This window comes from Chelonoidis abingdonii, chromosome 4, assembly GCF_003597395.2.
Source record: "Chelonoidis abingdonii isolate Lonesome George chromosome 4, CheloAbing_2.0, whole genome shotgun sequence".
In the NCBI taxonomy this organism is placed as follows: Eukaryota; Metazoa; Chordata; order Testudines; family Testudinidae; genus Chelonoidis; species Chelonoidis abingdonii.
This window is the reverse complement of record NC_133772.1, coordinates 45421966-45439298: the sequence shown is the minus strand read 5'-3', so window position 1 is coordinate 45439298 and position 17333 is coordinate 45421966. Positions and strand designations below refer to the sequence as shown.

General features: G+C 41.5%; 2 protein-coding genes across 3 annotated transcripts in view; one reads left to right on the top strand and one right to left on the bottom strand.

The window, feature by feature from the left end:
* Positions 1–3262, bottom strand: part of HPS5 (HPS5 biogenesis of lysosomal organelles complex 2 subunit 2) — a 53494-nt gene extending 50232 nt beyond the window's left edge. The window contains exons 1-2 of one of the 2 annotated variants that reach the window (XM_075065113.1): positions 3200–3262; positions 891–1063 (exon numbers count right to left, since the gene is read on the bottom strand). In XM_075065113.1, coding sequence (XP_074921214.1) covers positions 891–998 — 108 coding nt within the window. In that variant the 5' untranslated portion in view covers positions 999–1063; positions 3200–3262. The remainder of the gene's footprint in view (positions 1–890; positions 1064–3199) is intronic. The other variant, XM_032765525.2, reaches the window with a different exon arrangement.
* A 187-nt stretch (positions 3263–3449) lies between these two features.
* The window catches only part of GTF2H1 (general transcription factor IIH subunit 1), a 42056-nt gene continuing 28172 nt past the window's right edge, over positions 3450–17333 (top strand). Inside the window, exons 1-5 of the mRNA XM_032765526.2 lie at positions 3450–3912; positions 8373–8541; positions 10566–10758; positions 15567–15729; positions 16467–16560. Of these exons, the coding sequence (XP_032621417.1) occupies positions 8388–8541; positions 10566–10758; positions 15567–15729; positions 16467–16560 (604 nt within the window). The 5' untranslated portion in view covers positions 3450–3912; positions 8373–8387. The remainder of the gene's footprint in view (positions 3913–8372; positions 8542–10565; positions 10759–15566; positions 15730–16466; positions 16561–17333) is intronic.

The window sequence follows — 17333 nt, the reverse complement described above, 5'->3', positions numbered from 1 at the left end:
CCCACGGTATGCAATAGCAAGGCCAAGTTGTCAGAGAAGTGCAATCAGTGCATTTTAAAAGGGGAGTGTACAGCAAAAGCAAACAAACTCTTGAAGACTGTTTTCCTACAAATATCTTTAGTGATAAAGGATACAGAAAAAGACAAATTCAGGTTCTTCCATAAGCTGTTTGGGCTTTAAACCTTGTTAAACTACATATTTTAAACAAGAGCAAAAGTTATTTTCTTTTGATGGATCTGCCATCATACTCAATAAGCATAGCACACTGTTCTATACTTTGATTTATGAAGTTGTCCATTGGAGTAAGGTAGCATCCACTTAAAGTTTAGCCAATAATCAAATTTCAGGGGATGACCAAAAAATAAACCTTAAATCGTAATACAAATGTTTTAATTCAAATTAAGTGACCAAGCTCCTACAGCCTTTGGGGTTAAATATTGCATTTTTCCTGCAATTGACTGATCTAGTCTCAAAGTACCTTATATTCATAATTTGCCTCAAAAACAGAATTAAATAGCAAATTATTTTGACTTTAAGAATGGGCAAGCAACATTTTTAAAGATAACATGCAAGATTTTTCTATGTATTTCATGATAGACAAGAGAAAATCCATCGTTGTTTGTTCTACACTGCTCTTATGTGTTCTTCCAAGAAGCCACTGCTCTCGACCGTGCAGCTGACAGTAATAAAACTGGACCCAAGCTTTAAGTAGCAAATACCTAGTCATAATCTGCAAATTGCACAATAGCTTCTAATCTAGAGCTATACAAATCAAAGTAATTTTTTGCAGTCATTCACCATGCTGTAGCATGACAAAAATATTGACTTCTGTGTCTGGAAAAAAAAGAAACAACAACATAGTAAATGCACGAAGCATGAACCAAACTTACCTTCAAACGACTAGAATCCAACCTGAGTGCAGAAAGCAATGGATCCAAACACTCAAGTTCTGCCAATACATGGCTGTAAGATTCTGGTATCATTGGCACAGACGTCATTGAGTTAAGAAAGCCTTGCAATACTCAATCATTCATGCATTATTTACTTCAGCTTCTAGCTGTACCTGCAGAAGTTAAATTTAAGAATGTAATCCCTTTTTTGATTAATTACAATTTACTTTCTAGCCCCTCCTTTGTTCTTTAAGACCTAGTCTACACCTAAAAGTATGCTCACATAGCTATGTCACTTAGGAGACGGGGGAGGAGGGAAACACCCCTAGCCCAAAATAGCCTGACAGCAAACACAGGCATAGGAGTATAGCTTATTTTGTTCAGAGAACTGGTATAAGCTATACCGGCAAAAGAAAACTTTTGCTGGTATAAACTTTGCCTACACAAGGAGGATTTTCTGGAATAGCTATACAAGGAAACACTTTTTAATGCAGACAAAGACTTAAGACTGCTCATAAAGATACAAGGGGGAGTGTCTAACAGGCCACAGACTTGATCCTGCAACTGGATCCATACAAGCATGGATCCAAATGCAAGGGTAGGTCCCTAGTTTGTTTTGTCTATGAACTTACATTGAAATTAATTTAAGAAATGTTCGTCTGTCTGATAAGCTACAATTTGGTTATTCCTAAAATTAAATATCTGATGGGTTTACAGTCTCCTGTGCAATCTAGGCCCAGCCCAAAGACTAAAACTGCATTGATTTAGCTAAAAATCAATTTTGAAGATCAATCTGGTTAAACCAGTGTAAATCGCTGCATTGGCACACTTAAAATTGATATTACACATAAAATGTTGTTAAAATATGAATGTTACAATATCAAGACTCAAAGGTTAACAAATACCAAAATTAAGGTAGTCCATTCAATCTTAACTCAGCCTCCTTGTGCATGTGCACTATGATACACCCTAACTACATATAACAGTTTCCACAGGACCCATCATTCATGCATTGAATGGGACAGCTATTCAATATTTTTAACTTCATCCATCAGTTTGGAGTCCCATGCATTATTTCCTGCACACCACCATCCAAATCTTGCACTGAATAAAAAAATGACAGTTACCTCACAGGCTTTTTTAAAAATAACTTACCTTAAGTTTTTATACTGAACATGTTACATGTCATTAGAGTCATTGGGAGGGCGGGCATTTTTAGATCCACAGCACAGACTTCTACCACTTAACTGGCAGTAGCAACAGACTGTTATTTACTGAGGACCAGCCACTAGAAGGATAAGACACATACTTTGACAGTGAGTTGCAAAGATATTTGCTGACAGCAAAGAAACACTGGGGCTCCTGGAATTCTTGGGTCTGTTCCAGGGTATGGAGGAGAGCATCTCTAGTGGTTACAGACTATGACATCTGTTGCTGTTCACACATTTTAGGGGAGATTTGGCCTAATAAACAAAATACTCTAATCCAACTCTAGTATATACAGTAGCAGATTGAACAAATCACACCACCCACACCTGGAAAAGGATAATTTTTCTCCCATCTGCCATAAGCTTTTGACAACTGTTGGAAGGGGCTTTGCCATTCCTCCCCTCCTTCAGACTCTTCTGAGGAAGGGGTGGGGAGCTCCCCAACTTTTTTTGTAGATCCTCTGAGGACACCTCCAGTACTCATGTCTACCACCCACCGTTTCCTCAAGCTGTAATTGAAACTGACATTCATGTTCCTTCATTGCTGCCACAGGAACCTAAATACAAGAGTCAGTCCACGGCTTTCCCTAGAAGCAACAGTGCCACTAGCGCTCTCTGTGTGCAGACTCAGGTCAACCGAGGACACTTTCTTCCCCGCGCGTATGTTTCACCCATTTGTACGTTCACTTTTAAGCTCAGGTTGCAAGCACTTTGGGCAACAGAACAGGGAGCTGCTTGGGGAGATTCTCCCTGCTGCCACTCATACTAGCAACAACAACGCATAGCCGCCAGGACGGGAAACAGAGAAGCTATTTCCAATTTCAGGCTGCCAGTCTGCAGAGGGTGGCTCTCGCCCGCTGGGGTTTGCTGGCGTGGGAGCGCCAGCTGTGGCACCCAGGGGAGGCTGCAGGGCAACACGCCAGTCCCTTCGAGAGCCAGCACTGCCAAGGCAGGGGAGTTGGGCGTCAGTCAAACCTGGGGACAGAACAGCAGGAAACGGATGGGACCCGCCCACTGCACCCTGCTCGGTCCTCAGCGCTGCTACTGCTGTCCCCCACCCGCCTCCTGGCCCCCTGCCCAGCTCCCCGCGCGGAGACTCACCCACCGAACTCCAGACTCGCCAGCTCCGTCAGCGGCTTCTCCAGCCCCGCCCCCACGGCACGTGATCCTTTCCCAGGCCACCTGACACACGTTAGCTCGCGCACCCGCAAAAAGGTGCGTCACACGCACACAGCTAACCCCAGGTCACGTGACGGTTACGCTCTTTTCACCCCTCCCCCTCGGGCGGTTGCCTAGGGAAGTCCCCGCCCCCCCTCAGCGCCGCGGTACCCCGGAGCGGAACAGACTGGACCTAACTGGCAGAACGAAAACGAAGGAGCCGGACTCCTCGGTCTTCGCGGCCGGGTGACCGGGATGGGAGGGGTCGGACGCTGGCGGCCGCGTTGCTGGTACCCCGTCATCACCCCCCTCCCGCGCACTGTCATGGCGACGGAAGGGGGAAGAGGGAGAAGCGATCACGTGATCTTGGAGCGTCATGTTGGCGGGAAGAACCTGTCATGTGACCAGGAGGTGTCATGGCTACACCAGTCCCCCCCCCGTCACGTGACCCGGTCTCCCTCGGTGCGTCGCGGGACTTTAGCTAGTTCCGGTCACGTGCCCTTGCTGCCCAGCTCCCTGGCTGTCCCATGGACCAGGAGGCGGCGAGACCCCCCTAGTAGCAGCGCCGACAGGACTTAGTGCCCAGCGCCACCCGCCCCTCACCCCGCCGCTGCCGTACCCGGCGGCGGCCTGGGGCCTGAGCAGCCGCCCGCACGGTAGGAATCTGGACGGTGTCCAGGGGCTCGGCGGAATTTCGTGGGGGGGGGGCGGCGGCTGCTCCGCGGGCGGGGGCCCACGGGGGAGGGGATGTGCTGGGCTGGGGGCCCTGTGCGGGCTCCTGGCGGGGAGCGAGGCACCCAGCCCTGCGAGCCGGCGTTGACAGCCCAAGAGCACAAGGCGTTCCGACTGCCCCCGGCCCCCGCTGCTCCGGGCTCCCCAGCCATCGCTTGGCGAGGGCAGCTCGGCTTATCCTGTCCCGGTCGCTGAGCGGAATGCGGACAGGGAAAGAGGCGGATTTATTAATACACACAGTGTGCTCCGGCGTGGGGGAGGGGGTGCAGCCGGGTTGAGGGAATGACAGGGCAGACTGGGTGGGAGGGGACCCAGGAGCTTGTAGGTGCGGTGGTGGTGCTGTCAGGAACATGTTCCTCCCTCTGAGGTGGAACTGATCCAGCAATGCCTAACGTGAGGGAGTGTTGCCCTGCTGACGGTTCCCTTCCAAATGAGGTAAAACCAAGGTCCTGCTCGTGTGTTTGTTAAAGATAAAAAATGCCATTGTGTAATGATCAGGATTTGATGTGTGATGATCTGGTTGGAACCCAGCTCAGATAGTCATGTGCTTCGCTACAATATATACCTTGATCATGCAAGCTGCTTTATGCAGGTGGACTTCTGAACCTTTGCAGAGCCCCCAGTGGTGTGAAAATCTGCTTGTGTGGAGGAGCTTGTAGGATCGGTTTAAGTTACAGGTCTGTAAATATTTGTGAGGCTTATCTTCCTCCTCTCTCTCTCTCCCCACCCCATTTTTTTCTTAAAAGAATCAGCATCCCCTTTTAGACCTTGTTGCCATGTGTTGTGACTGACATGGGTCTGCTGACATCTCAATGTGCTCTGCTGCTACTAGCACAGTGGATCCTGTTCACCACTCAATACACTATGCTGCAAGTGCTGATAAAAGCACTATTGTGCAGGAGCACAGATGGCATCAACAGATTGGGTGATCTTTTTCTGTTTGGTGTATACATGAGACACTTAAACTTGGGAAAGGGAGGGATAAGATGAAGTTCTGGAACAAAAGGTTAAGGAAGGGGAGAGATGGAAATGTCACCAGTAGTTGTCCATCATTCAGCATTGCTATCTTTCCATAAAATCGAAGATAGTGAGAAATACCAAATAAGGCAGAAAACTACAGTATTCCTTTCACTTGTGACATTGAAACTGTAGCTGAAATGAAACTTCAAGATTCAGAGGTTTGATATTGGAAAATTTAGCTGGAGATTACAGCCCATAGGCCTATATATACAATTCCAAAACTCATTTTTGTCTCAGACAGATCAGGACTATTAACAGGGATACTAGTGGCATCTCTTCTCTGTCCAAACCCCACTTGCCAAAGCAATCCATGTGTGAGAGGAATGAGTCAGATCCCTGGTGCCACTATGTTACTTGACTACTCTACAAGGAGCAGAGAACAGGAATGGTAGGGGAGAGCTAATTAAAGAGAAACAAAGACACCAGGCAGGTGGCTTAAAAGTAGCTGTTAGCTAGTCTCTGCTGCCTGACTTCATCCACCAAGTAGGGAAATGGAAATGGGTATGTTGAAGATCTTTTTCCCCACTACTGCTCTCCAATCTTTGCTGGGCTCTTTACAGCCTGCATTTACGCCTCCTGCCCCAGTTTCAAGGGGTATATTCAGAAATGGGCTGGGAAATAAACGACCTTTGTAGTTCAGTCTTCCTTTGTTTTTTTAACCCACCACTTATGCTACAGGATGAGTGGTGTCAGCAGTCATGTACAGCTGAAAGTTTCAGTCCCAGGAGAAGTTTTGTGCCTCCTCCACGGAGTTCTACCCACAAGTTGGAATCACTGATTTAGCTACATGCGCTTTGGAAAATTTACCTATTTCGTTATTTCAAAGGCCCTGTTGCAGAACGCAGATGTTCAACAACATAACCTCATGTTTCATAGATAAATTACTGTCAGCGATAGCAAAAAACCTGTATCTAACAAGTTGTATTTTCATATTGTTTAGTACATGGCATGTAAAATCCATTTACCAGTCTTGAGTGGGGGTGACTAAGCCATCAATTTCTGCAGAATTTAAACTTTTAAATAAAACTGGGTTTCTAGCCTTCATGGTTGCAAAGGTAATCTTTCAAATTTGAAACAAGTGTACACTGACAAAGAGCCATCTTCCTGAGTTTCAACTAGACAACTCTAATGCCTTTGCTGCTAATTTATAGTTTTGCTAAGAAGCAGCAGATTAAAATTAACAAAACTTGTCAGTTTGACAACTGTAGTTCAGACTCCTGGGAACAGTAGTGACACTCTCATGAATCATGTCACTTTTCACAGTACTGCTGCAGACATTTAATAGAAAATGCACCTCCAAAAATGGAGGTTGGATAAAGTATTGGGGAACTTTTCCTCCCTCACAGCAGCTAGAAAGCATTAAATGATGGAGAAGACAAAGTGTCTTCTTCATTCAATTCAATAAACACTTATCTAGAGAAAATACAAAAAAGAGCCCTCCCACCAGCAATTAGAGAAGAAGCTGTTGGATTTCTGTTTTAGTATTGCCTCAGAACCGAACTGGTGGAGCCATTTTGTCTTGTTAGATAGTAGGCGTACAGTATTTTTTTAAAACCCTGATTAGTGAAATATTTTGATTCTTAATGCACTGTTTAAAAAGGACTCTGGGTTTTCTTCTCCCGTTCCCCCCCACCCCCCGATCTTCGATAATGTTTGCTACTTGTGAGTAGTTTGCAGACAGTTATGTCTTTAAAGTGCAGTTATAACAGAGGCATAAAAGCAAAAGTAGCAGCAATGACCAAAAAAGAACAGAAAAACACTGAAGTAGTGCATTCAGTTTCCAAGACAATGGAACAAGCCACTTGTGGGATATTATGAATTCAGAAGCTGCATACTGCAAAGTACTGTGCCAGAAACATTAAGTCTTTGTTAGAAAAACCAGTAACAGCTGATATTTTACCAAGTATTCTAGTGATTACCACAGTTTTGTCACAAACAGGCAGAAATCATATACGCGCCCAATACGGCAACATTAAAGTCAATATCAAACCTGTTGATTTGGTTCTGGATCAAAACCTAAGTGCAAATACATCTTACTACTAAACATCTTCTCTCATAAATATGGTACTTAATACACTTGTCTCATTGCTCAGCTTGTAAGATTTTCACTGAGCAGAGTGAATTATCCATAAAGATGTTCAAGTTTAAAACAATCAGATTTTTATTTTCAAAGTTGTATAATATTTAAAATCCAGGTAAAAAGCATATCCATAAGTAAGTATAAATGGATATGTATATTGATTTCTGATCCCCATTCTTAATACGTGGTAAAAATATGGTACAGATGTTCTTTTAAAGTATCATAGATCTTGGCATTTAAAATATAAAAAAATGTAAATGTGAATATTCAAAGTATTGAAAGGATTTCTAAAACTACTTAATACACTAGTAGCAAAGTGAGGAGGGGGCAGTAAAGTACATTGCAAATAAAAAACTGCAGGAGTAGGGTGGGAATAAAATATTTAAAGGATATAGTACAGAAGGAAACTTCATGTCATTCTGATAGGAATGAAATTTGTAGTGATGGAATATAGTAAAGTTTGTATGTTGCTATTTATCTGTTCTCTTGAGAAATTTAAGATTGGGAAAACTATAAAGGAAAAAAGAAATTGGCACTCCCGTTATCCTTCTTCCCAATTACAGAAGGGCTTATTGATGTCAATGACACACTTTCATTCTTTCTGTGGATGCAAGATTTAGATCCTGAGTATTTTTGGAACAAAATAAATAGGCCAGTTAAAATTATGATTGTGTCTGAAGTCTCGTTCAAGTCTTTCATGGTAATCAGTGGATCGTGCTGAAGGAAGGGGAAAGTAACTAGTTCGTCTTTTTACTTGGGAGGTACGGTTGCAAGAACCTGTAAGTCTACAATACTTTCGTCCCTCTCCCCTTCCAAGTAGTTTTAACATATAAAGTTCCTATCACAAAAGGAAAGCACTATGAAATGCCACCAGAGATGCTCTCTGAGGTATAAGCACTCTTCACAACTTGACAAACGGGTAAAGAAACATAAAAGAGAAATAGAAAATATAGGAACAAAATGATATGTAGGTGTAGCTGGAGCACAAGGCAGATTGGAAAAGACATCTAAGTATAATATGGCTGTGGATTGTTATATCTGTATGTGACTATTTTATTTAATCTGAAAAAGTTTGATTGCATGTATAAAGTGGAGCTCAGAGTGTTTGTCTGATAAGGCTTGGACAATGACTGTATGCTGCTGTTAGTTTACAGAATGAGTATGGAAGTGCAAATGCAAGTTTTGATGCATTGAAACAAGTTGGAATACTGGAAAAAATCTGTCAATGGAAATACTGTACTAATTGCTATTGAATTAACTAACTGTACCATGTGATTTTAATAGCACCTTATAGCCATCATGGCAACATCATCTGAGGAAGTGTTACTGATAGTAAAGAAGGTACGTCAAAAGAAACAGGATGGGGCTCTCTACCTTATGGCTGAAAGGATAGCATGGGCACCTGAAGGCAAAGATCGATTCACAGTCAGCCATATGTATGCAGATATAAAATGTAAGTGAAAGCTCTTCCTATTGCTCTTGTATGCAAATTCTTAGTAAATATTTAAATAAGATTCAAATATTTTTTACATGTATTTGGCCAATTTGGGAATTTCATTAGATGATTCTTTCTGACAAACATGAGTGGATCCAGAAGTAAATTGCAGGCATGAAAGATTCTGCAATTCAAAAGTTTTTCAGGTGTTTTTAATATAGATCCCATATTTCTTAAATATTTCTTTCATTTTCCCAATTTGCTAGCAATCTCTGCAATAGCTTGGAAGCAGAAATATGTACTGTAGTCTAATGGAAAATCACCTAGGCCATATCTTTTTTGGGAGGATACAGGATTTATGGGGTCTAAGAGGGAACTACCTAAGCCAGGGGTAAAGGCAGCATCCAAGCTGATTTTCAGTGGCACTCACACTGCCCAGGTCCTGGCCACCGGTCCAGGGGTCTCTGCATTTTAATTTAATTTTAAATGAAGTTTCTTAAACATTTTAAAAACCTTGTGTACTTTATATACAACAATAATTCAGTTATATATTATAGACTTATAGAAAGAAACCTTCTAAAAACATTTAAATGTATTACTGCATGCGAAACCTTAAATTAGAGTGAATAAATGAAGACTTGGCACACCACTTCTGAAAGGTTGCCAACCCCTGACCTAACCTATTTTCGGCTGATTAGGATTTGCATCTAGCTCTGTGACAGTTTATTCTATAAAAACCCAGCTCACAGTTAGGTGTAAATTGATTAAAGTTTAGTAGAGTTATGTGGTGTGATGGTTTATTATACTAGCCTCTTATTTTTGGAAATCTAGATTAAAATCTGATATACTGTGGGGTCACTGCTGAAAATAAGTTCATTCATATCATCCGTGTCCTCCAAAATTACTTGACACTTTGGCTTGACTAGTAATATTGTTCAATAAACACCCACAGCCGAAACAGTAGTGTGCTGTAAGTGAAAACTGAGTTTCCATAGTGCCTGCTAGTGCTGTGCCTGCATCAGATTAGTGCTTTCTGTCCATACTCAATACTAAAAACACACACCCTTGCAAATTGCATATATCTTTTTCTGTCTGTAGCCCTAGAACATATGCTATCTAAATTCATATAGGATTGTTACAACATTTTTAAAAGTTGTGTGGCTGTTAATGCTGAGTCAAAACTCTAGAATTCAGTGCTCTCTAACAGATATCTGCTTAATAACCATTTAGAAAGTCTGTTCACCTATTTTATGACTAGTAGTGTGAAGATATTATCCTCTCCAGCTATTGAGCCTATCATAGCATTTACATATTGTAGTTTAGAAGATTGGAGGGGGAGGTATCAGTTCTTGTAGACATTGAGTAAATAGAGTAACATTCTCTCAAATTCCAGTCTTTACATCTGTAGGCATAGCCAGAATCACAGGAAGCTGAAAGATGCTCCCTTTATTGTTTGTGGGCTCAGATCTTGAGGTGTGGTAGGGCAGCTTATGCTGGCTTTAGGGAAGCAGTGCAAATAGGACAATGCCTCCATGTAGAAGCAGGTAGATATGCACCATGGGCAGTGTAGATCTCCCATAGTTGATCCTATATCTACTTTTTCTCAGTGGCTATGGGAAAAGAGGAAGGGCTCAGACATCCATATGCCTTAGTGATCTCCATCTGCTCGAAGCAGCGCCTTGGGGCCATTGCTAGGCCCTGCAACTTGGAGGGACCTGAGGGCTGCTCTGAGTTTTGCTAGAAAACTGGCAAAGGTGGAACATAAAGGTGGCCAAGGAGTACTCTGCTGCAGCTCAGGATCTGGGCCTCTCAGAATGTCTTTGGTTGCAGTGGGGAAAGTGAGATGCAGCTTTTAAAGCTAACCTGTAAAGGCAGCTGCATGCTTCACTTCCAGGGCTGGAAGAAATGTGCTATAATGCCACCAGTGTGGGATATCAGGATTTAATGGGATGATGCAGACAACAGCATATAAATGCTTTGGGGAGAGAGTTTGTTATGTAAATGTACTTCTATCACTAATTGCTGTTCTTTATATTTTCTAGGCCAGAAAATCAGTCCTGAAGGAAAGGCTAAAATTCAACTACAGCTGGTACTGCATGCAGGGGACACAACCAACTTCCACTTCTCTAATGAAAGCACAGCAGTGAAGGAGCGAGATGCAGTGAAGGACCTTCTTCAGCAACTGTTACCCAAATTCAAGAAGAAAGCAAATAAAGAACTTGAGGAAAAGAACAGGTAAAGTGGCAGGGGAGAAGGAGAAGATCTTCAGAAAGGAATCTGTCATTTCTCCCTCTCTAATTACAACATAAATGTTTCTTGTGACTTGTGAACAGTTCTTGAGCTATATTGCTGTAGCACAAGAGTGCTTGTTGTGTTCTACTTCAGTAAATATCCGGTGGCTTTAGATTCTGGTGAAATTCCTCTGAGCATGTTTTCATGTTACAGGACTTACGTAAGCAAGCCATTTATTTTGTTAAAAGCTTTGTGACTAACCTGTTACCTCATAAGGATCAATGGATTTCAGAGAGAGAGACTAGAAATTACTTCCTTCCAGCAGACAAACAGAGCAAGATAAATGATGCATTGGAATCTATTCATTTCCTCCCCAACCCTGGACTACAAATACTTTTTCTATCCAATCAGTTTCCTTCCTAAATTGAACATGGCTATACCATTTTTCTAAATAGACTTGTGTTCAGCAGGGTGGCAAATAAGGCTTGACTGCACAGTTCATTAAATATTACAGTATTTTTAAAGAGTAAGAACTGTTGTATAGTTTTGAAGTATTGGAAAACACTCTCCAGTTTTGTGTTTAAAAAAAAACTTATTTGAATTTTTCCTCATGGTATCCATTTAGAAAGCACATGATGGAGGGTTTATAGGCTAGAATTTGCCATGTCATTAGTAATTAGGCTTTTTTTTTTAAACTACTCATTTCTAAATAACCTTCTCAAACTCTGATTTCTGTTTACTTCTATAGTATTTCTAGATTGGAATTTCTGATAGGTAATGTGAGAATATGAATAAGAAATTCTTCTTTAACTGTCTTGACATAATATGTTAAGTTCAATAAATACACTGCCTACAAAAAAACAAAACATAGGCTATTTGAGTTCTTGTCTATATCTTATCTACCTGCTTGCTGAGTGTGTGCTTGGACTGGAGTCTTTTTTGGCCAGCATTGTTCTTTGGGGCTACACTTACACATTGAGTGTCCTTGTATCGAGGACATGAAGGGCAGAGTGGGTCCCCCTGCCGTTTAGTTTCTTCTCACCATCCGTAACTGCAAAATGGAGCTCCTCAGGGTCCAGGTCTCAATGCTACCTTTTTCATAGTCTCTCTCTAGATATAATTAGTCCTAGGATAGTTACTTAATTAGTTTGGAAATTTTTACCTTCCTTATTTTGATTCCTTCCCTCCCCCCAAACCTCTGATCAGGATGCTCTTGTCAGTACTGAGGATTAAAATTACATGGCTTTAGGTATTGTCCCTTTTGCCAGGCAGCAATTCCAGCTAACAGTGAGCATCCCGGATTCCTTTTTGTGTTGGAAAGGCTCATATCTCTGACAAACACTCACTGTGCAAGTCTGTCGTTGGGTGAAAGTTGCTGTCAGAGCTCCTCCTCATGTCAATACACATCATCGCAGGGTTTCTTCCAGTCCCGCACTTCCTTTTGTTGGCTGATCTGTTCTTCAGTGGCTGTCATCTTCAAGTAACCAGGCGCTACGGCCTGGTCACACTTAAAGTTCAGTCTCTCCCTTGGATCGCAAAGGCCCAACCAGAAGGTCAGACTAACAATTCTTCTGTCCCTTTTGGGTTACTCTTCAGCCCACTTCCTACATTCTGTTCTCAGCCCCTTCTGGGCCACCTTTAAATTAGGGCTGTCAAGCAATTAAACAAAATAATTGAAATTAATCAGAGTTTTGACTGCACTGTTTAAATAAATGGTATTCTATTTAATATGTTAGGACGTTTTGTCCATTTTCAAATATTGATTTAAATTACAACACAGTGTACAGTGCTCACTTTATTTTTTATTACAAATATTTGCACTGCAAGAAAGATAAACAAAAGAAATAGTATTGCAATTCACGTCATACAAGTGCTGTAGAGACTGGTGCAGGGAGGCTGAGCTCACCAGGCCTTTGTTCTCTATGGGGTACCCCCAGAGCGAGGGGCCAGTCCGGGGCAATGGAACACAGAGGGAGTAGTCCCCAGAGCAAGGAGCCAGCCAAGGACAATAGGGTGTGGGGGGAGGTCGGTCCCCAGAGCGAGGGTCTGGCTGGGGGCAGTGGAGCACAGCGGGGTCAGGATCCTTTCCTCTCTACCGGAGCTGGGATGGGAGCCACTTCCTCTTCTCTCCTCTTCCTGTCCTCCGGAGACAGATTGGGTTACTGTACCTGGCCAGGCACTGTAGGGTCTGTCCACAGCCAATGCCTCCTTCCCCTCCCAGAGGTATGCAATTAATACTGTTAAAAATATTAATAGGTTAGTTTAGTTTTCAGTTAGTCACAATTATTAACTGTAATTAATTGACAGCCCTACTTGAAATCCTTCCCTGTGGCTGTAATACAGCACTGATTTTTAGGCTGCTTTTCCTGGAGCCATTTTCATAGTAGGGTTCCCCCCCAGTGTGTCTCATTCCAAGGACCTCCCTGCTTCTTGCAGACTCATAGCTCAAGGCCTCCCATAGGAGCTTAACTTGCTCCCTGTGGGTCCTTATCCCTCCAAGAGTTTCTTGCTGTCTGTGGCCTCTGGCACAGCTTCCTCTCCAACTGTTCTCTCTCAAGCCTTTTTGTGAGGCCCAGATGTTCAGCTTACTATCACCTGATCCCATTAGTCCAATCAACCCCCTCAAGTTAAGTTAATTATGCCCAAAGACTTTAAAGATTTGAGAGGTGCATCTTACATTTTTTTTGTTGGAGGCTGGGTGCATAGATTGGTCTAATTCAGGCACGGCAGGCTCCCCTCTGGACAAAATAGGGAAGACCTCATACTTATGCCAAACAGAGATCATCATCTGGTACCTTCTTTCACCAGAGAGCCTCAAAAGCTTCAAAGAACAAGGCAGCATTTTCAAAGAAGGAGCTCTTCTGCCTTGGCTATGACTTCATCCCATTCTCTGTCCATATCTAAATGATTATTTCAATGGTTTGGTTGTGAGTCGCTCTGATCAGTCTACTGGATCAATATCTTTCCTTCTTGTGCCACACTAATTTACGCTGCTAAATGGAAAAGATCCAGGATTTGCTGTGAACAATGTGAATTACAGCCTATTGACTACCAGCCCCCTCCTGTTTTGAATTGCTTGCTTGGTCTAAAGAGTTTGTAACTGTTGATTAGCTCTGTTAGAGTGCACCTTGTAGCCCCTTTTGCTTATTACACCTTCCCCACCCGCTATTGAATACTACAGTTTTTTCCCCACCTCCTTGTGGTGAAATTCCTTAAAGGCCTTTTATATGTTTTTCCATCAGTAAGGAAACCTCTGAGTCCATAGGACCTTAATGTGGTTGTGGCATACTTAATGCTCTTCCCCCTCCTCCCATTTGAACCCTTAGCCCCTTGCTTGACTTAGCTATGAAAACATCCTTTTTAGTAGCAGTTACATCAGCTAATTAGAGTTGGGGCAATACAGGCTCTTAAGACAGGACCTCCCTATACATATTTCTTAGAGATAAGGTATTACTTACACTCCATCGCATGTTCTTGACCAAATGATTCGCTTACCAATATTCTTCCCTAAGTCGCATAATAATCAGGGGGAGGTTAGGCTGCACACCTTAAATTATTTACAGAAATCTATCCATTTATTTGCAAAGGACTAAATCCTTCAGGACCTCTCTGAATCAATTTACAGCATTTGCTGAGAGGATGAAAGGTTGAGCAACACCAGCCCAGAGGCTATCCATGTGTGTATCAGTCTATATTAAGATTTGTTACAAATTAGCTAGTTTAGATACCCAACAGCTTCCTGGCAAAGCATGCCAATTTCAGACACCTGAAAAGAAGTTATTTGTGGTTCAATCCATACTTTAGTAAACTTGTTCCCTGGTAGAAGCATTGAGGTCTGATGCTGTGCTGCAATCTTTACATAAACTCCAGGCACCTACCTACTTGCATCAGGTTATTGCTTGTGAGTCACCAAGAATGGAATATATATCTACAACCACTTAAGGAAAAAAAAAGTTCTTTGAAATGTGTTTTCCGTGTATATTCCGTGACCCATCCTTCTTCCCTGCTACTATGGAGTCCTAGAATGTCTGGATTCTGTGATGGTGAAAGAAACAGTGGCAGTTGAGCATGCTCTGCCCTTTATATCCTTGGAACAGGAGCATGAGGACACTCAGGGTGCATGTGCATCCCCACTGGATAGTGCTGGCCAAAAGACAGACTCCAATCTCAACCACGTGGGCACCAGGAGTGACTGTAGATTGACAATAGCTTTCAAACTCCAGTTACTATAAGACAAGTAATTTTTTTCTTTTTGTGGCCACCATCTTGTATTAACTTCTTTCTAGGGATCACCATTTTTCCCCATTAAAACTATCCCTTGTCCAGCAGCTTTGTTTCTGTTTAGGGCTTGTCTACACAAGGACACTCACAAAAGTTAAGATGAATCAACTAAAGGTATGAAATTAAAGTGCATGAATTATAGCACATTAAACCTGAGTGGACTCTTCTTAAGTGAGGATTAAGCTACAGCAAACTACGGCCATTTTACTTCTGAATGAGTGACCACACAGGGGTTTAATGCCTTTTAAACTAATGCTTGTGAACTTCACACCTTCAGTTGATTTTTCTTCACTTCCTTGAGTGTCCCCATGCAGACAAACCCTTAGTCTCTCCCCTTTGGCCAATATGAATAGCAGTACTGGCCTCAATATCTCACTTGTACAACTAATTATAACTTATTTGAGAATGCTGTGTTTTTCTTACCTCACTATGATCTGTTCCCTTCAAGAACCCATATGACTTATTGACATGGAAATCCTGCTGAATTAGTGTGGAATGTTTCAATTTTATTCAATACATTCTTTTACTAGAATGCTGCAAGAAGATCCTGTTTTGTTTCAGCTTTATAAAGACCTTGTTGTGAGCCAAGTAATTAGTGCCGAAGAATTCTGGGCCAACCGTTTAAGCTTGAACGCTGTGGATAATTCTGTGGCACCTAGTAAGCAGGATGTGGGCATCTCTGCAGCTTTTCTGGTACGTTTGACCTACAAAACATAGGATGGATTTTAAAATAAAAACATTTATTTCTTAGCTAGACTTTCTCTGTAAAATGTGGATGAAGTAAAATTGAAATTCCCCGCTTCTAAACAGGAGTATTCATTATCTTTCCATAGTCTCAGAAGTTAAGCCAGTCTCCTTGTCTGTGCAGGATTTTTCTCCGCATATACCCTAAAGTGTTCTGTCTGGTCTATTTATAAAAGTCATGAGAAAGGAGGTTTCCTCTATTTCCTGTTACACTTCCATATTCTGCTATACCTCCATCTGAAAGATTTTCCCCTTCAATTTCATTCTCTTACTCCTTGTATGATACTTCCTCTGCCCTTTTTCTTTACCTTCAGGTATTCGTAGGCTATCATTCACCCTCCTCTTGAGAAAAGATTAGCCAAGAAATGTTGTGTATTCAGTCCTTTTAATATTTATTGATAAATCATTCTTCCCACCTGAAAAGACAATTTTGCAGTGAAAGACATTTGCTGTGAGCAAATAAATTAGTGTCCTTAAGAGACAATCAAAGCTGCTCTTCATTTTGTACTGTGGCTTAAAAAAAAACCAAAACAATCCACTCTGCTACTTCTATTTTTGTTTATATAGATTAATTCTCTCTTACAGCTATCATAAATGTGGGTTCACATATCAGTTTTAACAAGGTTTTAACTCAACACATAACAAGGTTTTACCCAGTTTATGACAATATTATGTTGTTCCCTTAGGCTGATGTTCGTCCTCAAACAGATGGCTGCAATGGTCTGAGGTATAACTTAACTTCAGATATTATTGAATCCATATTCAGGACATATCCTGCAGGTAGGCAGAAAAATCAATACATATGTGATACAAAGCACTCTAAGTTGATTTTATTATGTATTATCATTGGAAGACTAGAGGGTTAGTCCTACACTTGTTTCTGTTGGTAAAACGTGCAGGGCTTCTGCGCATTCCCTCATACTCTCTTCTGCACTGCTTATGTGGTCTTACTTCCTTACTTCAGTGGTTTTTTTGGTGGGTTCTGGGAATATTTTAAGTAGGGCTGTTGATTAATCGACATTTCATGCAATTAACTCAAATCAATCATGATTAAAAATAATCACAGTTAATCGCAATTTTAATCACACTGTTAAATAATAGAAAACCAATTGAAATTTATTAAATATTTTTGAATGTTTTTCTACATTTTCAAATATATTGATTTTAATTACAACACCCAATACAAAGTAGAGAGTGCTCACTTTGTTTTTATTACAAATATTGGCGCTGTAAAAATGGCAAACAAAAGATAGTATTTTTCAATTCACTTCGTACAAGTACTGTAGTACAATCTCTTTATTGTGAAAGCTGAACTTACAAATGTAGATTTTCTGGTTACATACCTGCACTCAAAAGCAAAATGTATAACTGTAGAGCCTACAAGTCCACTCAGTCCTATTTCTTGTTCAGCAAATTGCTAAAACAAACAAGTTTGTTTACATTTACAGGAGATAATGCTGCCTACTTCTTATTTACAATGTCACCAGAAAGTGAGAACAGGCATTCACATGACACTTCTGTAGCCAGCATTGCAAGGTATTTACGTGCCCGAT